The sequence below is a fragment of the Geospiza fortis genome, unplaced genomic scaffold, assembly GCF_000277835.1.
Source record: "Geospiza fortis unplaced genomic scaffold, GeoFor_1.0 scaffold121, whole genome shotgun sequence".
NCBI lineage: Eukaryota > Metazoa > Chordata > Aves > Passeriformes > Thraupidae > Geospiza > Geospiza fortis.
In genome coordinates, this window is record NW_005054346.1 from 4,996,890 (window position 1) to 5,018,984 (window position 22,095).

At 38.6% G+C, this 22,095-nt stretch overlaps 1 protein-coding gene across 5 annotated transcripts in view; it reads right to left on the minus strand.

Annotated features, from left to right (window-relative positions):
- CHD7 (chromodomain helicase DNA binding protein 7) overlaps window positions 1-22,095 on the minus strand; it is a 140,693-nt gene that overhangs the window by 53,277 nt on the left and 65,321 nt on the right. For all 5 annotated transcript variants that reach the window (XM_031058613.1, XM_031058616.1, XM_031058615.1 and 2 more), the window contains one exon: window positions 6,269-6,690. In XM_031058613.1, coding sequence (XP_030914473.1) covers window positions 6,269-6,690 — 422 coding nt within the window. The remainder of the gene's footprint in view (window positions 1-6,268; window positions 6,691-22,095) is intronic.

Consider the following 22,095-nt stretch of genomic DNA (forward strand, 5'->3'; position numbering starts at 1 on the left):
GTACTACCGGCCGGCCGGGCGCAGACAAAGAGCCCGGCGCTGCGGGCAGGTCCGCCCCGACACGGGTTCCGGTCTGGCCTCCGGGAGAGCTTTCCCTGTCCGAGCCATGACTACTTCATGAGCTGTATCTATCCCCGAGCCCTGCACCTCGGTGTACACAGGCACCCTCAGCAACGGAGACGCGGTCGAAACGATTCGGACAAAGTTTCAAATCACTTCCCTTTCCAGACCAGTTATAAACACACACGTGAAAGACCGACCAGCTTGCGGAGAACAAAGCCCGTGAGCAGCCCCACCGGGAATTTTTAAGTTCTAAATTCAGCAACAGAACTGCTCTTTTTAAATGCACAGCTACAACTTCTTTGAAAGAAAGGGGGGAAAAAAGTGAAGTAGAAATAGAACAGCACCACCCCTCTAAACGCAGGGACACACTGCTTCCCAGTGCATCACACACGCAGGAGCTTCATCTGGCCAGTGAAAGCATCAGCTTCCTTGCATTGCCAGCAACTGTTCTTCATCTTCCCACGGAGCCAGTGTGATTTACTCCTGACAATTAAATGTACCCACTTTTGACTCAGCCTTTGCACTTTCCAGCAGATCACACTCAGCATTAGCCTGGAACAGAATTACCTTTCCACATGAAGAACAGGCAAGTACTCAGAGATTGTTCTGAGACTCTATCATTAGGAGTCCCTGTCAGCGCTCAACACTGGGTGCACACGATTAGTATTTTCCAAGTCTGGCAACAAGGAATGTAAACTGTAACATACACATTTAAACAGCTACCTCTCATATTTGTTTTTACACATGCATGAATGCAAAATTTAGCCAAGGCCCACTAGTGACAAAGTAAGTGTCCAGTCTCAAAACAAGAACTATAAATCTAGGACAAACTGGAGCAGTATTTGCCACACATAAAACTTTGAAGTATTTAAAAACCATCAGTTAAACTCATCCCTCAGAGATGATATCAATACAGACATTTCAGATTAGATGTTTTACAATCTCACTCTCCAACATCCCTTTCTGGTTTCATCCTCTTACCCCTGAGGACTGCACCATACTGACCAGAGAGGATCAGTATGAAGACAACCTGCAAGAAGGTCAAACAAGCAAACAACATGAAGAAAAAGAGGCTGAATAGGAAAACAGTAAGTAGGACAACTGAAACAAGAGAAATATATACAATTTGAGAAAGATATCCAAACTCCAACAAAGTGTTTTGTATCAGCTCAGCAGCCCCCAAGAGAGCTAGATGAAACTCCAGAAACTTACAAGGGCAAACCATCTGACTCAAAAATGACCCCAAAATCATGACATGCTTTATAGGATTAAGGGGGGAATTAGCCCGTATGTTTAACCTGTGTAACTACTTCACCTGATCTGGGTAACTCATAGATCTGTTTATTAGTATTTCTGACAACTATCATGGGTTGGATGATGGTTTTTTTCTATAATTCTATGATCTAAAGGAAGTCAGATGCATTACTGATTTTTATTTTACCATTTGGGAACATTGTCCTGTAACAGATTAATGACTGGAACCTAGCTTAGACAAACTTTACACATTCACTGTGGAGCATAAAAAACATTGAAAAACAAAATGTTCTCAAAACGTCAGAGATGTGAGACTTATACTTCACTGCCTTACCCAAGGAAAACAATTTTTTTAAAGCTCCTAATGTAATCAAAGCTTCTTTTAAAATCAGTTTTTACATATCACAAAAGTAGAAAAAACAGTACACAACAAGGTTTTTTCCAGCCTGAAAAGTCAGCCAAATTACTAAAAGGCTTTGATAATAGTGAAGCCTACAAGGCCTGCCCTGCAGCACAAGCAAAGGTAAATATCAGGCAGCTGGGCTGGTTCAAAAGGGAGATGAGGACAGGTGTGAACAGGAACAGCCTCAGCGGACACATGCATGGAAATCTCGCACGATTTCCTGTTCTCTCCCAAAGGCAGCCCCTTCCTGCCTCGCTCAGGATGATCCGACCTTGGGAGTGGAAACTACCACCACTGCCTCGGGACCTCTCTTCCTGTCCTACAGCTCCCCAGGGGGCTGTGTCCTGCTGTCCACACCACTCCCCCACACAGCAGCCTCTTCCCACTTCCGTGGCCAGGAGCCATCCCCTTTCCGAAACAACAAACAGCCAAACCATGTGCCAAAAAAGCTCTTCTCCAACTACCTCTAAAAACCCTTATTATGGTCATGTTTAGCACTCCCCTTATAAGCAACAACCGACTCACCCCACACTGCATCCCAGGCTGCTGCTTAGTGTGTGGGGAAGATGAAGCTTTCCCTGCCACAGGGAGGGGAGGAAGCAGATATGAGCAGCCCTGCAAAGCACAGCACACTGCTTTGAGGAGATGGGACGAGGCAAGGGCTCCTGCAAATAGCTGCCATTTGGCCCTTGCAAATAGTTACTGCTCCTGCCACCATACTCAGTGGCCAGTCTCTAGGGTTTCACAGGAAGCAGCAGGAGAGATATCAGCTGTGCTGCAGCGTGATCTTCTCAAACAGGTGGTCCTCATCTCCTCCAGGGACAGGCACAGGAGGAACAGACATCTGAGCCATGACTTTGCAATTCAGTAGGATTACTTGCCTTTCCCTTTCCTCTACTTTTGGAAAAATCTGCCTGCTTTGCATGTGCCTGAAGCTGGCTTCATACAGTTTAGAGCCCACATAATACTCAGTATCCACCCAATTTAATGAAAACCCTTCACTCATAAGCCTAGGTTAACCTACATTTTGCTTTCAAACTTGTCTAGTTTGGTCCACAAGAGATTTGTTTTGCCAGTGTTATGTTTTTTAGCCACCACTATATTTGTCTTTCAGTATTGGTAGAATTGGGCTAATATCCATTAAAAGTTAATAGTGTAATATTAATGTGTGATCTTTCTTTCACTATGCAGTGTAACATACTAGCAGAAAATTTGGACATTTTCTTTCTTTTTGAGATCCCATGACACAATTCAAACCACCATTAAACTAATGAGGTTCTTCTATTTTCCAATCTGACTTGTCCCTCACATGAAGGTGCATTTCAGTGCAGCAGGCTGCTCATTTTGTTGCAACTTGCACCAAAGATAACAGAGATGTGAAGGATAGAGTTTCTGGGGTTTTGTTTTTATTTGTTACATAAAAGGATTATACTTTTAGTTGAAATTGGAACTAAAATAACAGGGTTATGAGCTATATTAAATTACAAAATGGTTTAAGATAATTAAACATCAGATTTTTTCATCCATGTGTATGCTCTTACAGCCCGTGTCAAACTTAACTATTAAGGACTCGTTATGCTCTATCCAAAAAATATTGCTCCTCAATAAATGCCTACTTTATTTACCTTAATATTACACGATTGCAAAACTCTTCTATTGAAACTAATCATCTTACTCAGGAATGAGGACCATTAGTTACACACAGCATTTTTAGATTTCTAAACCACACTATTCCTTTCAATACTTAGAAGCAAAATACTGAGCATTATAAGCAATAGCAGTAAAGACATGCCAGACACTAACTTTATAAAAATATTTTGCTTCTACCTAATCATCCATAATCTGTATTAACATGCATTAATCTCACTCATCTAAGCTACTGTAATATTTCCTTTCCGGAGTTAGTGCTGCTGAAATACTGTGACTTATATGATTTGGACTGTTGATTTATTTAAAAAACTTTATTCAGTGATCTGTCACTGGACAGGCTCCCCAGTCTTTGATGTTGCCAAAGTAAGCAAGTTTCTTTCACTGATTTAAAATTCTTTGGCAGCATAGGATCCCCACACAGTCTCTGGGTTCTTTGAAGAAGCTTAATATTGAAGCTGACAAGACCACAAAATGAGAACAACCTTGTTTTCAGGACAGCATTTGGTAACAAGAGACACAAGCCCATTACAGCAAAAGCAGGACTTTCTCCACACCCCTGAGCAAGCATAAGGAACACCCAATGCTCTTGCTGCTGCTCCAAACGTGTTTCTCTCACAGGTAAAACAACAGAGCGTAGTACTTACTAGAATACAGTAAGTCACCTAGCCAGCCAGGGACAAGAATCATTGCATGGGAAAGCAGATAAAGACTCGCCTACAAACACAATTAAGCAAGCACTGTTTAGTTCCTTCAGAGGAAACACTACTCCTTTAATCTGCACAGCATGTCCCAAGATTTAGAGAAGATGTGCATAGAGGTATTAGGATGGAGTGGACAGGACAGACCACTCTGAGCTCTGACATCCAGACCATCAGGGTGTTTTTGAGGCAGACTCCTTCTAACCATGGTTTATCAAACAAGGCTTCAATGCAGTAAATGGTTTTTACTTTTTGGCAGCAAAAATCTGGGAAATGCTCAGTAACATTTATGATGTAGCCTGGTCAGCCTTTAAACCTGTGAGTCTAGGGAACTGGAGTACCTGTCTTTAGAGGAAAGTCTGAGGAAGCTTTGCCTGTTTAGCCTGGAGATGACTGGGAAGCAATCTTACCAATGCATACAAGTATCTTAAGGATGGGTGTGGAAACAGTGGGGCCAGACACTGCTCAGAGGTGCTCACTGACAGGACGTGGGACAGTGGGTACAAACTGAAACACAGGAAGTTCCATCTGTCTAAAAAGAAAACCTTTACACTGAGGGTGACAGAGCACTGGAACAGGCTACCCACAGGGGCTGTGGAGTCTCCTTCCCTGGAGATACTAAAAACCTGGACACTAAAAACCTGGTCCTGGATGCACCCCATGCAACCTGCTATAGGTGAGCCGGGTTTAGCAAGGGCCTTGAACAACATGATCTCCAGGGGCCCCTTTCAACCCCAACCATTTTGTGATTCTATGGAAAGGCTATTTTAGCTAATAGAGTACTTTCATTTCAAAAAGACATGCTGGATGATATATAACTTAGAGATTTTCTAAGCTGTGAATTGCTGCTGTGTATGTAAACCTAGTTCTTAGGACAATATGGTACACAGCCAAAGTAAATGCTGCAATAGGGATAGGCTGATCAACTGTAATTTACTGATCAGTTAATATAACCTGTACACAACAACACTTGATTTTACATGCCAGTGTTTATAAATTCTTCAGGAAACATCATCTCTGCTAGTACAGAAACTTTTCTGTCTTGCTAAAGCAATAACATCTTACCGTCCATCCTCATTTAGCTACAGAGCTGTATCAAACCTAACCAATAAATAGTCAGTCTTGTAGAATATATGCAAAGCTGATTCATTAAGTGCAATTTTTAAACCCTAATACAAATGGATTTTGCAAACTGATTTGGATTAACCAAGTCTGGCTGTGCTTCCATCTGGAAGTTATATTTTATAACTCTAGCCACATCTTGAAAAACAGATTCAGATGTTTGGAACAAATTCAGAACAGTTGTAAGAAATTCTAGGTACAAATGAAAAAAAAATATTGAGCTTTAATGTCTTTGTGGTCTCAGTTTTCTTCCAAGTAGGCATTTATAACCACAGTGTTTAGGGACTTGAGGGACAAGGAAAGAATCTGTGTTATTACCTATGACATATTTACTCATGCGTAATGACAGTTTATGCTTTCTTGTACTACTCTGGAACGGTTTAAACCTATTCTGATAAAGGTACATGATGCTGAATGGCAAGTTAAAAAACCCAGTTAAGAAACATAGTTGAACCATCTGGTCTAACCACAAAGATTTTCTGCTAGGAAAATTGTTTTTATGTGAAACAGGAAAATTAATATCATCCCTAAGGTGAGGACACACCAATATCCATATAAAAAATGCCTTTTTAACAGCAGAGATTAGAGCCCATGAGTTGTGTTAGTATAAAACTGTCTGTAAGGGTTGTACAGCATACAACAATGTGAAGTACCTAATTTCTTTATTTAGGGAAAAACATCATCAAACCATTTTACTCTCAGCCTTCATCTCTGAAACCCTACATTAATATTGAAGCTGTTTAATTTCTCAACACAAAAACCACACACAAAGACAGATGAGCATAAGAGGAGAAAGAGTTACTTTTGAAATCTAACACATCCAGAAACTTTTCTGCCTTGAAAGGAAAAACTAACCTTCTGCCTTTCCAGCTTGCTTAAAATAACTGTGAAGCCATAAACAGGAAAGTCAAACAAGAGAAATGTGCCCAAGCTTCTCAAAAACATGATGTTGTAGATGGTATAAGGCAAATGACAAAACAAGATTTCCTCTCCACCCACGCCATTTAGCACAGATGCTCTAGAAATCCCACAAACACACTGTTTATCTCTTATTGCATATACAAGTTTCCTGACTTACCTAGCCTTTTTGCTGGTCTTGGGTTTTGGCGTGGTATTTTTTGCTTTCTTTTCCTTTGGCTCTTTAGGGGTCTTAGGGACTTTGGGGGTCTTGGGTTCCTTCTTTTCCTTGGGTTCTTTAGGATCCTTCGGTTCTTTTTTTGCCTTGGGCTTTTTCTTTTTCTTCTTGTCTTCTTGGGAGCAATCCACTGAGTTTCTGCTTAGATTCTGGCTGTCAAGTCCCCCAGGAAAGTCTTCCTTACCAAAACCTTTACTGGGACCTTCTGCAGCAATGTGATTGTTTTTCTTTTTCTTTTTCTTTTGCTGTGTGTACGGCTCAATTGATGGCAGATAATCATCGCTTTTCACTAGCTGGGTATTCGGTCCACTAACCTGAGTCATATCCGGCACTGGTTTCTCTAAAAAGGGTTCCGACGGAGAATGCTGAGAGAGATAAAGAGAAATAAAAATTGGAGATCTGCAACTTTGATTTCTAAAACTTTGCTCTTTTGGAACATGAGGTAACAGAGGGAGAAAATATTAAGCACAAGATTAACCTATTAACAAGAGTCAGCATATCTGAAACATTGTGCAGTAAAGAACAATGCTTTTTGCAGTCAGAACAGTAGCAAAATGATCAGAGATTCTTGATGTATCAAGGGTAAAATTATTCTAAAGCTTGTATAAAGTGGAAATATAGAAAATATTTAGTCTACAACACATCAATACAAAATAAAAGCAATTTCAGACATTTCAAAACAGGTTTTAGTAAAATGATTAACTTATTAAAAATTATTAAGCTGCACTGGAATTTTGTCCTTTGGGGACAAAATTGTTAAACTTTGTTTCTAGACATTTGAAGGAGAATAAAAGTGTATTCACAGGCTATATCGACAAAAAATTAATTAAGGCACTTTACACTGGTTCATCTGTGACAGGAGGTATCTTGATCAGCAAGTTAAGGATTAAGCCACTTGAAAATGTAATACAAGGTTACATTTTATATCCAAGATCCACTGCTTCCAGCTTGTACTCAAAACAGATTTGTCCCTGCTCCAGACTGGACAGAGAACTACAGTAAGTGCTTATAAGCCTGCATAAACATCCTATTTCAAAGTCTCTGTAGCATATCAGGTTTACACCAAACCTACAAACTACAGGAAAACCTATGTATAATTACACAAATGTTAAATACCTAAACTAAAATATTTTGGATATATTGACAACTATTTTCACTTCAATGGTTCTGTTCTACACAAAGATCCATGAGTCTGCAGTCAAAAGATATCTCAGCTCCACCATGACTTTGCAGCCTATCAAAGCTCTGACCTGCTTCTCCCTGCCTGCCCATGGTTATAAATGCAGGACGACACTGCTTTTCTAGAAGAAAAGTAATAGCATGACACTGTACTGATGCCTTTCTCACACCTACATATATGGTCAGATCATTTTACCCACCCTCTTTCTCTCTCTGTTTCTCCTCCTTTCCTGTTTCCTAAAAATTAAGTCAGGATGACTCAAGGTGGATTAATCATGGTATAAAAGGACAGCCATTTGACATATTTGATCTGCTGAACTGTGGAGAAGAAAAGTTAATAACAAATCATAATTTTACTTCTACAAAAAGCAGTGCCAGTCCAAGTGCATTGTTCCTTGCATTTCCTTTTCTCCTCCTTTTTCTCCAATGGCACTTACCAAGAAGTGGCAAGCGTGCAAATGAATGACTACAAAACCAATCCCTAAGCATAAGGAGAACTGATGGGCATATACTGATAATCAATTTCAGCCATCTAGATCTAAATAAAAATGCACTTAGGATTTAGGAAACAAAATTCTTGACAATATGACATGAGAAAGTGAATGCATGTATATATTTCCAAATGTATTAATACAATTTCCTGAATGCAAACAAACGGAACCAGAGCAGTCCCAACTACTTCTGCCATTTCTTCACATGAACGTAAACCCACTGTGCACTGAGCACACTCAAATACTCAGAAGCAAAAGGAGCAAGGTTGTCAGGAAGGTAAGACAGGAATTTTTTCTGCTGTCTGAGAGGTCTAAATGGTACATGCTACACACTACAGTTCTTCATGGAAGAGAACAAGAGGGAAGGCCTGAGTGACAGACTGATGGTCTGCATCTCTTGGCTTAACTGAGGACTTCCAAGGGTGACTTCTGCATGTTTCTGTCCTCCACATGTTTATTAAGATCCTTTTTAGAGCAAAAGGGCCTAAGTTGCAATGGAAATCCAGCTGTGATGAGAGCCCCATGCACTCACTGCATTAGCACTGCATCTGTCAGCCCCACTTCAAGACCACCTCATGCTATAGGCATTGTGAAGAATCAACCAACACCTCTTCTAGAGATCTGTAGTCACCACTGGCACGTACAGCTCTGTGCTGGAAAGTTCACAAAAACTGGGTATCTGTATAGAAAACACTACCCCACAAAGTCAGTGGTAACAATGAGTTCTGCAGTCCAATTATGCATTACATAAAATGGAGATCTTTTAAAATGTTCTAATTGGCTGTGAATTTAGTTGACTGAATTAAGTGTCTCAGATTTGTTATATGACACAGAATAAAACTGTCTTCTCTGTACCTCGGACTGTTATGTGCTTGCACTAACCATAATTTTTAGGTAGGAAAATACAGGGATATTACTGAGATCATCTGTAAATACTTCTTATTCCCGAGTTTTCAGAGCAGTACTTTTAACCTCTGTTTTTGAAAGATAGTCAATATATTTCTGCATTACCTGCTATTTTGTATCTCATGCATCCTACATTTTGCAGAAATTCCAAGTGCAAGTTTCACTAATTTTTTCACTGAGCTGTCCCCTACCATACTCAATACTGCTTTAAAATACTGCTCACCTGATATATATATAACATACAAGAACTCCAGGGTTTTCTTTACATTATTTACAGATTTTGTATTGAGCAAGTACCTTGAATTTGGCACTACTTTATTAGTTTGCCATATTAAGAGAGACTTTTACAATCACCTAGAAGCTTATGTATACGGTACAACTTTCTAGAACAAGTCAGAATCAGTAGTTTTATTTTTCTTCCTCTTATGTATACAAAACAGCCAAGCCAACAAATTTTAAAAACCACAAGAAATCCAGTAATGCCATGTACATTTAATTTTACAAAATTTTCAACATTGCAACTTCATTAGTGGTATGACCATCACTGAATAAATATTAAATATTATATTTTATAAATGCTTCAATATTAAAAAAAAATCCTTGCTGCCTTTGTAAGACTTGTGGGTTGTTTTTGTTTGTTTAAGTCTGAACAAAAACTTTCAGCAGAGGCATAAGCAAATCTTTCCAATCTCCACAACAGCAGTGTCAGTTCTTCACGGCTTGACATTTCCAGTTTTAATGTAAGGTCTGGCCAGAATGCACGGCCCTGAGAATGGCAGCAATTGCTGCCACACTGTAGTACTCTGTGAAATTTCAGATTCTTACTTTTCAGAAACCTTATCCACAAGAGTCATTCTCAGGCTCTAAAACAACTAAAGACTATACATTAGACTAAAACATTATGCCTGAAACAAATACTAAAAAACCCCCAAACTTACTGCCTTTTATTTAAAGGATCAAGTTATGTGCATTACCAAGCATAATAATACTATGGTTTTGGTTCATATAATTCAGAATCTCTGGAACACAGCTACATTGCTGGGATTGCAGCTACAAAAAGACAATTCTGCCCTAATTAGGCTTTGTAGGCTGTATTTGCTATTACTTGAAAATATATTACTTTCGCCACGTGCCACTCCCCTTGCAGTTTGGCATGTTTTGTAATCCACTTACACATGATTTTCTAAATTATAGCACTCTTTCAAAGAAAGAGCTGTGAATACTTTTATTTTTCTAGGAAGTGTGTGGCTGTACGTCTGCAATATGCTAAAACCGTTTATCCCTAACTGACAAGCCCACATTGCTCCCTAGTGTGAAGCTGTGTAGAAGCAGCACAAATCTACTGAGAAGAGACTGGAAGCAGCTTGAAAGATGCATTTTCTTACCCCAAACCAGTTGTCTGCTCTTTCTTAAGAAGGGAGAAAAGGACGAACAACAGGCTTTCACTATAAATATTAGATTAAGCCTACCACAGGGAATTATTTCAAATAGTTCTACTTCTTTAAATCTAGAAAGGATTAGCTCTAGTTACAGGGTCACAATTTCTAATGAAAGAACCCCATTTTCCATTTATAGAATTTTAAAAAATGTGTATATTACAAACTTTTTATCAAAAGATTGAAAAAAATTATCTGCATACTTCACAGAAATTGCTTCTCCTGCTGCTTTTAGTAGTAACAAAGCCATAATTTAGTATGTTAGTACAGAATTTAATCTTCCATGGGAAAGAAACCAGTGGAGATTAAACACAAATAGCTATTCATCCTATTTGATATTGCAGCAGAATTATTTTTGGTATTATTTGAAATAAGGTGAAAAAGGTGCTCAAAAATATTGGTGTGTTTACTAGACCCACATCTCTTTAAATCTTTTAGAGAAAAGCTGTTTTTGTAAACATTTAACAAAGAACAGATGGCCTGTTTTAATCATGTGAAAAAACCTGGAGCTCACATTAATACTCCTACCAGTGACTACTGGGGCTAGTCACCTCCCTAACCAGCAGCATGGCGCAGTCTTCAGTAATTCCATTTAATTTTACAATGGACATTTTCTCATCAGTTCCCACTGCTCGACAGTTAATCAATGCTATTAACATGCAATATCACAATGCAGGACACTCCTAAAGATTGCAGCTTATTAGAGAAAAACAGAGATTCTTCAACAACTGCAAAGTGTTAAAACAATTTGTGGCACAACAGGCTACACAGTATTGTCAGGAAGAGCCAACAACACCCAAGGAAATTAAAAATGAAAACACTATTAGAGAAATAGAATTGTCTGATTCTAGACTGCAAAATTTCTGGAATTCAAACCTATTTTTGAGCTTCCAAATAGGTATCACCAAGACTTGAAAAATTAAAACCAATTTGCCTGTGTTTCACAGCTGCTTACATTTTTAGAGCATAAGCTCATTTTCCCCAGCCCAAAGCATTGAGAGCTGTCTCAAACCAGGCCTGTTACGTGAAGTAGCAAGATGGACAAGAGGCAGGATTAATCCAATGAGGGCGAGTGGCAGGGAGGGAGGTTAAGAAGGAGAGTCTTTCTGTTGCTTGAACAAGGACTGAACCACAATCAACTGTACTGAAAGCAGCTGAGTGTCACTTCCCTAACAGAGCAGCAACTTGAGCCAACACTGAGCTTTACAATGTATGAAGCAAGAGCAGCAAAGTATGTGATGTGACTCAGCTAACTTTGTGAAATTTAAACATCAGCACCAAACAACAAACAATTTTTAAAAACCTCAACTTTTTACCAGGACTACACTTTAATTCCCCTTGTAGATTTTATTTCCAGATTCCATGGTCTTTTCCATATTTAAATAAAGATCTACAACAACACTTCATTTAAATTTTCTTGAATGTTGGTTTACTAAGTTGTCTAACAGTAAAGCAAGTGCTCAGTCAGTCCCCACTGACTTCATAATACAAACCGCTGTGGTATGATCTCCATACAATGGATAATTTCACTTTAGGTAAATCATTGCAGAATATTCTCAACTGCAAGCCTGTTCAATTACCACCTTCACTTTGGAGAAGTTAAAATAACAACCTATGGAAATTCTTTGAAAACAGAACACACACTACAGCATGCTTCCAGCAGCAGCTCTACCTAGTGCCACAGAGATCATTCATTTTGAATTATATCCTTCCTGATGGGACAGCCCAAAAGGTGTTAAAAGCCACCACATAACTAAATTGCGCCGGGATTCTTCCTTTCAAAGGTTAATGACAGGATTCATCCTCCCTCTGGATTATTTAGAATGAACTACTCATCTTGACTAATTTGGAAAGTTTCTGAGTCATACATTGCTTTGTCCCTGCAATTCTCAACTCGTCTCATTAATACTCTCAGAATTAGGCCTCTCTTAGTGCCACCTCAGTGTGAAATGTGTCACTCTTTCTAGACCTTCATAAATACTTTCCTGACATTGTCCATATGCAGTGCTCACATATCAGTAAAAACCTTAGAGTAAACAGGAATCAACACCACCAACAACACTCCGGCCAAATGCCAGTACCTACATTCAGCAAAAGCTGTACAGTATTTTTTCTATACTAGGTGAAGCTCAGCAACATCCTCAAGACTACATTCACACCTTGTTTTGAAAATATGTTTTACTGATCAGTTTCTTCTCCTTTATTGTGAATGATGAACGCTTCCCTTTTCTGTGAAACTACTACCTTGAAGATGTGAAAGTTTCTTTTACTGTACTATGTGAAAATACTTAATATTAAAATATTTTGGAGAAAATGATTCTGTTTAGAAACAACTGGTATCTCAGTAATTCAGAAACCCTAAGAAAATTGTAGTTCCAAAGTGACAACTGGGATTTAAAAATCAACAAGCGCTGTCAGTGATCTCTGCAATAAAGGGAAAGACATCACATCACATGAGAGTGAAAGTCTATTTTGCAAATAGGCTTGGAAGGAATCTAAATTTCTTGACATACCTCTTCAGAACACAAATGAAAGTGTACAGAAAACAGAAGTTCTAGTAATACCTTTCTAGAAACAAAATAACTACTGTGCGTAAAAAAAGTTAAATGTTTTAGCAAAGTGCTTCTGCAATACCATTTCTTAATCAAGTCTTAGGAGAAAACAGAATAATCTAAGATGATTCTAAGTCATCCCACTCTGTTACTGCTCCTTGGAACCTGCTAAAAACAGTACAATTACAAACAAGTTATAACTTGCTGATTCAAAGTTTTTTGAAAAACTCTGGATCCAAAAAAAAAAAATCTGATGCCAACAGCATCCTAACAGCATTCGAGTGTAAGTAATTAAAACCAATGTTAGTGCCCTCTGCTACCACTGTAAAACTGCCATAATTTCTGATTTGGTGGAGCTGAAAATATCACCCAATTTCACTATTTGGAGGAACAAAACATGCTATGCAAAATACAGAGTTTCTTAATTGAGTCTCAGCACAGCTACAGTAATAGAATTATTTATTTACTGGTCATGTACTCTGTGAAGAAACACAGATTTTAAAAACGATGAATGATACTAATGTGGCCATCCAAAAAGCAAACATCTCATTATAATTCTACAGCAATTATATGTAGTGCTTTGTGCTCACAGAAAAAGTGAGACCTATTACTAAGCTATGGAATATCAGCCAGTGCAATGAGTGCTGACAGTTTGTTCACAGCTCAAGAAACAACTAACTTGTCCCATAAGAGATGTCCTAGGCTGCTGTCCATTGATCAGAATTGATCAGAATCAGTGTTGACCAGGCAATCTCAGACAACTGCCACCCCTACAGTAATGAAGCATGCATGCTCCAAGTTGCCTTTACATGTAAGACATTGCACAGCTACCACAAGGATTGTATGTAACTGGTGATGTGATGGTCAACAAGACAAATGTTTTATTAATACTTTTTTTGCTAGAGATTACTTTGCAATATAGACTGACCTAGCAGTATAAGGTTACCCCTAATGCAAGCAGGGCAGGTCCTAAGTATTACACAACAGCAGCCTGACTCTCTACTCTCCATCATCACTATGTAGACTGGTTGAGGACTCATGATTTTGGCAAGTTTTTACTAGCTCTAGCTGCAGAGACACATAGAAAGGGTGGGACAATTAGGTACTGGATTCTACTGGTGAAAGCTTATTGATCATGTTGACAGCCTGTCCACCTCAAGCCTGCCCTCTGCGCGTGGTCACAGTAAAAGGAAACTTCGCTTTGCGCATGATCCACTATCGAGCAGAAGACATGCCAGGACATGCCAACATGTTTTACCACAGAAGGTGCTGACTGTCAGACTTGAGGATCTTAAAGGTCTTTTCCAACCTTAATGGTTCTTTGATTCTGCCATGTAACATTTGTACTTAAAAATGTGTGTATTCTCTTTGTGAAATTATGTCTGTGAAGTTATTCCCAGGCACAGCTATCAAGATACCTAGTGCTTACTAGAGAATTCCTTGGATTAGACAATATCCAGGAGATTTACCATCAGTCTTTTCCAACCCCTCTAAGACAAGGCTGCTCATCACCAGGCAAGACAGGGAAGTCACACAGTAAAGTAAGAATGTGTCAGGATGAAAGAGTCTCCAGAGAATATAGTACAGTACTTCAACTTCTCCAGTAAAGGGGGAATAGAGGGGAAGAAACATCTGCACATCCTCAACCAAAACAGTAATAATGAAACTGCTATGATTAAATAAATTAGCATTACAGAAGACTACCCAAACATTTTAGCCCATATACAGGCTGAATTGTTGCTCTTGGGCTTGCATCCATGTCACCCACAGCCCCTTTGCTTCACTGTAGAGGCAAAGCAGTTCCTCCAGAACAGTCAAATGCAAACACTCTCCTTCTCTTGGGCACAGCCCACAGCTTTGGAATTCAAGGTCCTGAGGGGACAGAAAAAGCTGTACTGCCCTGTACATGTACCCTCCTCCCTCCACCAGCAAAATTCTCTCCATTCAGCTACAAAACGTCAAATGCGTGGAGATCCATCCTCTCTGAAGAGCAGCCTGCTCCTCCTACATCACCCGGTATTGCTATCACCATAGTTCATGATGCTCTGATACCAACTATGATTTCCACTAAACACTCCATTTCCTACCCAGAAAAAGAAAATTCAACAGAACAGTCCTGGCTGACTTGATATATTAAGCACTAAAAGCAATGAATGCCCTCTAAAACTTTTCTTTTTCTACAGAAGACTAAAGTTACTCAGAGAACCATTTTCAGAGGGACCTTAAATAGATCATATCTACTGATATCAATAATCTTTCTGTTATCAAATTTAAATCACAGTGACATGCAGCACACGGCACCAGGTTTAGGAGAAAATCAAAGACAAGCATACGTGGCACAAGCGCTGGTTCTTCTGACCACAGACAACTGAAAAAGTTCCATCTGTGCTTTCACTGCTGCAAATAATAGTAGCAGTAATAGCATTACACACCACAACAGCAAGAGCATTTCTATTCTGGTACTTTTTCCCCCCACCCCTTCTAACATCCAAGAGTTACAGAAAAACTTACTTAACAGGCTATAAATGTAAAAAACATAAGGTGATGGGTAGTAAGATACTATATTGAATGTTTACTTGATAAATACATACTATTAAAAAACTTACAAGGTGTATATGTTAAGTCAGAAGCAATATTTTTTTGATTTGTCAAAGATCTAATAAAGTATTTTTTATCTGAATTCAGAATAAGTACACTTCATCTTCTTGTAATTTATAATAAAAAAGTTTACTTTAGTCTAAAGAAAGGAGAACAACTACAGAGAGAAGGGCAGTATGTTTGGGGTGGGTTTTTTCATTAGATTAAGCTGAAGACTTGCAGGCCAGGAAACATTTTTCTCCTGCCTGCTCTGCAGCACTTAAGGATCAAGTAAATACAAATGAGAGAAATGTCCACCTGTCTGATGAACATCCTGTGAGCTCCAGTTCATTACTCATAAGGACAATACTAATCCTTTTTAACACTGAATCACAGCATATCCTGGCTTGGAAGAGACCCACAAGGATCACCAAAGTGCAACTCCTGACCCTGCAAGGACACCCCAAGAGTCACATCATGTCCCTGAAAACATCCAAATGCTTCTCTGTCAGGCCTGTGGCTGCAACCACTTCTCTGGGGAGCCTGTTCCAGTGCCCAGCCACCTCTGGGGAGACTCTCTTCTTCCTAATATCGAAACCAAACCTCCTCCGACACAACTTCATGCCATTCCCTCAGGTTCTCCTATTGGCCACCAGGGAGAAGAGGATTAAGAGTGCTCCTCCCTACACTTCCCTTCATGAGGAAGTTATAGACTGCAAAAGGACCAAACTGCAATAGACTGTAAGGAAATCCACTAGGAGCAGATGGGCACCATGTGGCTACAACTACATAGTGCCCCAATCTAATTACTTGGCACCACTGTATGCCTCTGTACTTCATTACAACATGCCTGCACCAGGAAGTCCTCAAACTCTACCTTCATGGTGTCCTGCTTGCACCCTGCTTGTGTATGCACACCTGAGTGGCCTTTCTTCTGGGCTTGTCTTCCAGTCTTGGGAAGTTTTAGAAAGACACAAGTCACAGACAGTCCTTTCAGCCTTCCTCATGTAATTCACACTCTGTTTTGCCATTCTTACCTGCCCCAGGGCAACCTCTCACCCCTCTCCTGAGGGCACTCTAATGCAAGAGTCTACAGCAGGACTAGCCCACCTCTGAGAAAGCCATCCTCCAGGGCACTCTAAGGCAAGAGTCTTCAACAGAACTAGCCCATCCCCCGAGAAAGCCTAGGGATCACAGCTACCCAATAAGCCCTCACTCACAGACGTGACTGAGCTGCTCTTCAGCAACTGAAGAGCACAAGACCAAACATTCACAAACAGTAAGATACAGCAACCACCAGTAAAATGCTTTCAAATGCATTTTTAGGCCATTACATTTATTATCATATGATGTTTGTTCCAATATAGTAGGAATAGATATAACTTCTCTATCACTTTCCTATCCCCCTCCTTATATACCTAGGAAAACAAAAGCCCAGCATTTTTCTTTTTAGAGCTCCCTACCCTCAGCTTCTTGTTAAACATCCACGTTTAAGAAGACTGCACATATAAAAAAAATAAACCAGTCACAATTTAATGATAAACATGCATCAGATGACAAGGCTGGTGAAAAGAGGATGCAATTCATAGAGAATCTTTACTAAGAACTTTATCACTTCCCCTATCTGCACACCCCAAGAAATAACAAGTTTTCCCCAAAGGTATAAATATGTATACTACGTTCAAGGAAAGGCCAGTGGCCTTAGATGTTAAAGATTTCAACAGATGTGAAAAGGACTATAACTCCTGGGGTTTTACACCTGTCCATAGAAAGGAGTAGTCCACTGAAGTCCCAAGATACTTCCACAATACCACCCCTAAGTACTTTATTAAATCACAGAGTACTCTGAATGTTCTGTGGTTTGCAATAAGGTATTTTAATAATTTCACCAAGATATCTTGCAGTTAAGAGTGTACCAGATCAAGAAAAATTAGCTGAAAGCATTAGAAGAAACACTACCAGTACAGATAGTTTGGTTTGGTTGGAGGTTTTGATGGTCCACACTTTGGTTTCAATTTGGAAACCAATTCAATGATATTTTATCTGGATGACTGGAAGAGACTCACTAGGCAAATAATGCAATAACTCTTTTTCTTCCCATGACATCTTCCCTGTCTGCAAGGTGATCTTGTGCAATATCCACAAGCAAAAGATTAAATCCTTTTCATTCATTACTTGTGCTGGTGTCCTTTTTTTTTAAACTACAACATGTACACAAGTATTTTCTGCTACATATTTAAAAAAGCACACAGAATTCTCTGATCACATGGACTTCCAATACTGTAAAATACTAAGGTACCACCAAAGAAAGAAAGTTAAACCACTCTAAACCAATTATTATTATTTAATTATTCCAATCTTTGCATTTGCTAACTTGCTCTGATTAAAAGAGCCTCATCTCAGAATTTTCTCCCAAAAGACCATATTTGATAAATGTTTTCTGATACCATAAGATTAAATCCAAAGTATTTCAATCAAGCTGTCTCTACTGTTTATGTCTACTCCAAACCTCAAAGTGTTTAATTGCTGCTGTTTCAATCTCATAGTAAAGATGAGCACATTTAGTACTAGGAGATTCATAATTTAAAACTGTAACTTTATGTTTTGACATTCTAAATGCCATTTCCTTAATCACAAAGAAATACCACATCATGACAGAAAAAGAAACTCCAAAATCCCACTGCCACCATCACTTTGACTTCTATTAGATGTCTCAAATAATTTGGAATTACTTTGCTAACCCATTTTTATCCAATATTAAACTGTTCTTGTCCAGCAAAAATTCAAAACCTTTTTTTCAGGCACTGACCAATCAATCAACCTGCAAATGAAACAGCAAATATGCAATGCTGTCTTAAAAAGATTACTTAGAGTTCATTCTAACCCTAAGAAATCACACTGTAAATTATAAACATTTTTTTAATTAGTCTAAATTATTTAAATATTTCATATACTAGAAAACAAAGAATAATTGCTGTTACTAAATGGATTTTATGCCCTATTACTTAACTTTCTACAAGAATATCTCTAACCTACAGCATCTCTTCCCCAGTTACTCTACAACTGCTGCCTCAAGCAGTTCATAGGATGGATGAGACTTCTAGATTAAATCAGATCTAAATGACTATGACATTAACCTGAAGACAAGGCTCATGTTACCCTGGGAAAGACTACAAGGAGTGATGAAACCAGTGAACGTCAGGAAAGATAAGTTATTTATTCCTACCAGCCTCAACTCATTGCGATACTCCACCCCCCAAAACGGGCTTTTGTTTTATTGGGTTTTCTTTTTTCCTTTTCTTTTAAATTAGATGCTCATTTCTTACTAAGAGGGATTTCCAGAAAAGGACTTGCCATGGACCTTCTTGAAAACTGCTCAAGGATGACTGCAAGAAAGCACCTACTTGGAGAACTACTGACTTCAGCTTCAGGGCAATACAGTCCAGCCTAACACATACAAAGAAACCCCAAATCCCATTACTATCACTCTTGCCTCAGGCAATTCCCTATCCCTCTGTACTGGTTTACTCATATGTAAAATGGAGAATACAGTCTATAGGAGACTTAATTTGATGAATGAATTAGTGGCTGGTGAAGTTTTGATGCCTTGTGAAGGCTGACCTAGAACAGAGGCTGGACAGAGCTAAAGAATAAAGTAGGTATTTATTAGAAGGCTTTAATGGATACACCTTGAGCAGTACAAGAGCCCAGCCAGGGCTACGCCCAAGATGAACCAAAAATGGTCACAAAATGGATGACCAGTCGCAGAGTTTCACACTTTTATAAGTTCCGGCTCATTTGCATATTGAAGTTAATTGCCCAATTATAGCTTTAGATTATGAAGTCCCATCCTTCTTGTTTTTCTCTCTTCAGTCCACCATTGTTTATGCTCTTGGGCCTGAAATTTGGATCATTTGTCCTTGGTCTCGAGCTAGAGAAGGAATTGTTTTGTCTACCTACTCTGTGAAGAGAACCTACTATCCCCTGATATGAAGCTCAGAACTACGTACTAAAGCAGTACAGAATGTGAAAAACAGAAAAGCTAAAACCTGAAGCATCAGTTTAGCTATTTTTTCAAAGATATGAAGAGAGCCACTGTTTGTAGGAAAAGTCCACCTGGTTCAAGGGATTCAGTGATATTCATTATCAAGTTTACTGGATTATATACAGACAAATTATCAGGCCATACCTCAAACAATAAAACCGAAGTCATTAAAAAGCTACTTCTATCACAGAAGGTTACATACACAGATTACATCCTATTTTATAGGCATGAGGATCATGTAGTGTTAGTCCTACTTCAGATCTATTTTAACTACATCTTTGCAGCCGGCCATCATTCTGTAAACACAATCACGTAAATTTTGTGTTAAGTAACATAGAATCAAGTAAGTGACAGAAAATGTTAAGCTTTCTTGATACTTACTTTCAAAAAGTATATATAAATGTTACAACCAAACCTTCTTGCCAACTGGCAATACAAGGCATACTCCTCAGATGTAAGAAACAATTACAGTTTTCCAACGCCCTCCTCACGCGCCTCTCTCAGAGCCACTAATGCTTACACCAATATAAATACTGAAACATTTAAAGTGTCCCATATTTAGTATTTGGGAAAAAACCAAAAGAAGAGTTAAAAGCTGCATAGTTCCTCATATACAGGCATTTACTAATATATACATATGTATTCAAACATTTAACTTTCAGTGTTTAAATTGTTTCTCATGATGTCTGACTCCCTTCCCAAACTACAGCTGTTTCCACATTCACTTTCCAATATAGTACAAAAAATCAACACAATCAAAAACCTGCCAAACCAATCCAAAACCAGCCTGCAACGGGGAAAAAAAATTAACTACCCCAAGCCAGCTCTCCCCTGGTTATATGCTCAAGAATTAGCTTCTCCCATCCTGTCATGTAGAAGATACCCAGTCTTCAAGTTAAATAACTTCTATGAAGATAAAACACAATGCAAAGATATGTTTTTCCCTTTTCCACTCCTGCATCTAAATAGAAAAGGAAAATAACCTAGAAAGTAATAATTTGAGCAATGGCTTTCTTACATTTTGTTTTCAATACACTCCCAAATAGTTAAGCAGTAATTCTAAAGAAGTCTGATTAACCAGCCTTTGAACACCTATGGTTGATCAAGTCACAGAAATCAAAGAGTAAAAAGTACAATATATCTTCAGCAGTGATGCATTTTATACCAATGACACCTATATATTATGAGAGAAAAACTACTAAAGATTTAATGGTGCCAATTAAAGAAGCCAAGAGTTTGCATGGCTCAATGGCTGAGTCATAGACCTTTTCCCCATAATAGGTTCCATTATAGTCCTGAGCTCAAGCTGTGGGAAGAGGATTACAGATGAGTAAGAGAATTAGTATTTTTAAATGTTATTGCCAAGGAAGGTGTCCTTTAAGCATTACACAGCTGAATGTCTCTCCTAGCAGTAGAGCAGCTTGTGCTTACTCACCATCCTGGTTTTAAGTGAGAGCCTCAGAACTCACTTCAAAACACTAACACAGAAATTAAGCCCATCAGTGTAGAGCCCTCTCAAATGTAATCAGTATTTCATATGCATTTCCAAACTTGAAATATTTCAGTACTTGTAATTTTTGTGCCATTCTATTACCCCTGATTTTTTAAAATTCATATACACTTACATAAAACAATGTAAGACTGTGTAGCTAAAGAACAAAATAGTTTGTACTTAAACCATAGGATTGTCTGTAAACAACTGGTGTGATGTACAATGAAGAAAATTAAAACATTCAACTGCCTCTCAAGATCACTTCCAGAAAACCTAGAGAAGTATTTGTGCCAGAATACAACACTGCACAAAATTCTGATCATCCACATCAACAGCAATCACACTTCAGGTACAACAACAGATAATCCTGAAGAATTCCAAAGGGAATTTAACTTACTTTAGATAGACTGCTATTTATCAAAACACTGACAGATCCTAATACAGTAAATGAAAATAATTAAGATGAGTAAAATTGATACCAGAGCAAATTCAGTATGAAACCAGCATCTGATAAATTTAGGACACTCAGATTCCTGTTCCAACATTCAAACTGATCTGGGTAAGAATTTTTAAAAAACCAGGAATACTGGAAGCAAAAGCCAAGTGCTCTTTGACCTTGATGAGGTTTAGAAAAGCAGCTCATAAGATGGCAGATGTGACAGCTAGAAGCCCAACTCAATGGCCCATACAACCTTTACAAGTACTTTGCTTCTGATGACTGGGAACAGTAAAAATCAACATCAAAATATTGTTTACATTTAAAAATAAATGCATTTTAACAAATCCGATTTGGAATACGACAAACATCAAACATGCTAGTAAACTACAATATTTAACTAGAAAAAGAGTTAAATATGCTTAGAAAAAACACTTATGTTTAATTTTCTTGGGGAAGAAAGCATCTATTAAGCAGACTAATAGGGCTGGTAAAACAAGCTCCTGCTCACAGGAATTTTATCTTCAAATCTGAGAAAAGGGGTTGGCTACCCAAAAAGCTTTTCTAGCTACACTGGCCAAAATAGTCAGAAAAAACCCTGTAGTATTACCTGGTTTATAAGCCTTACATCACACACATCCTTAAGTCATCACAGC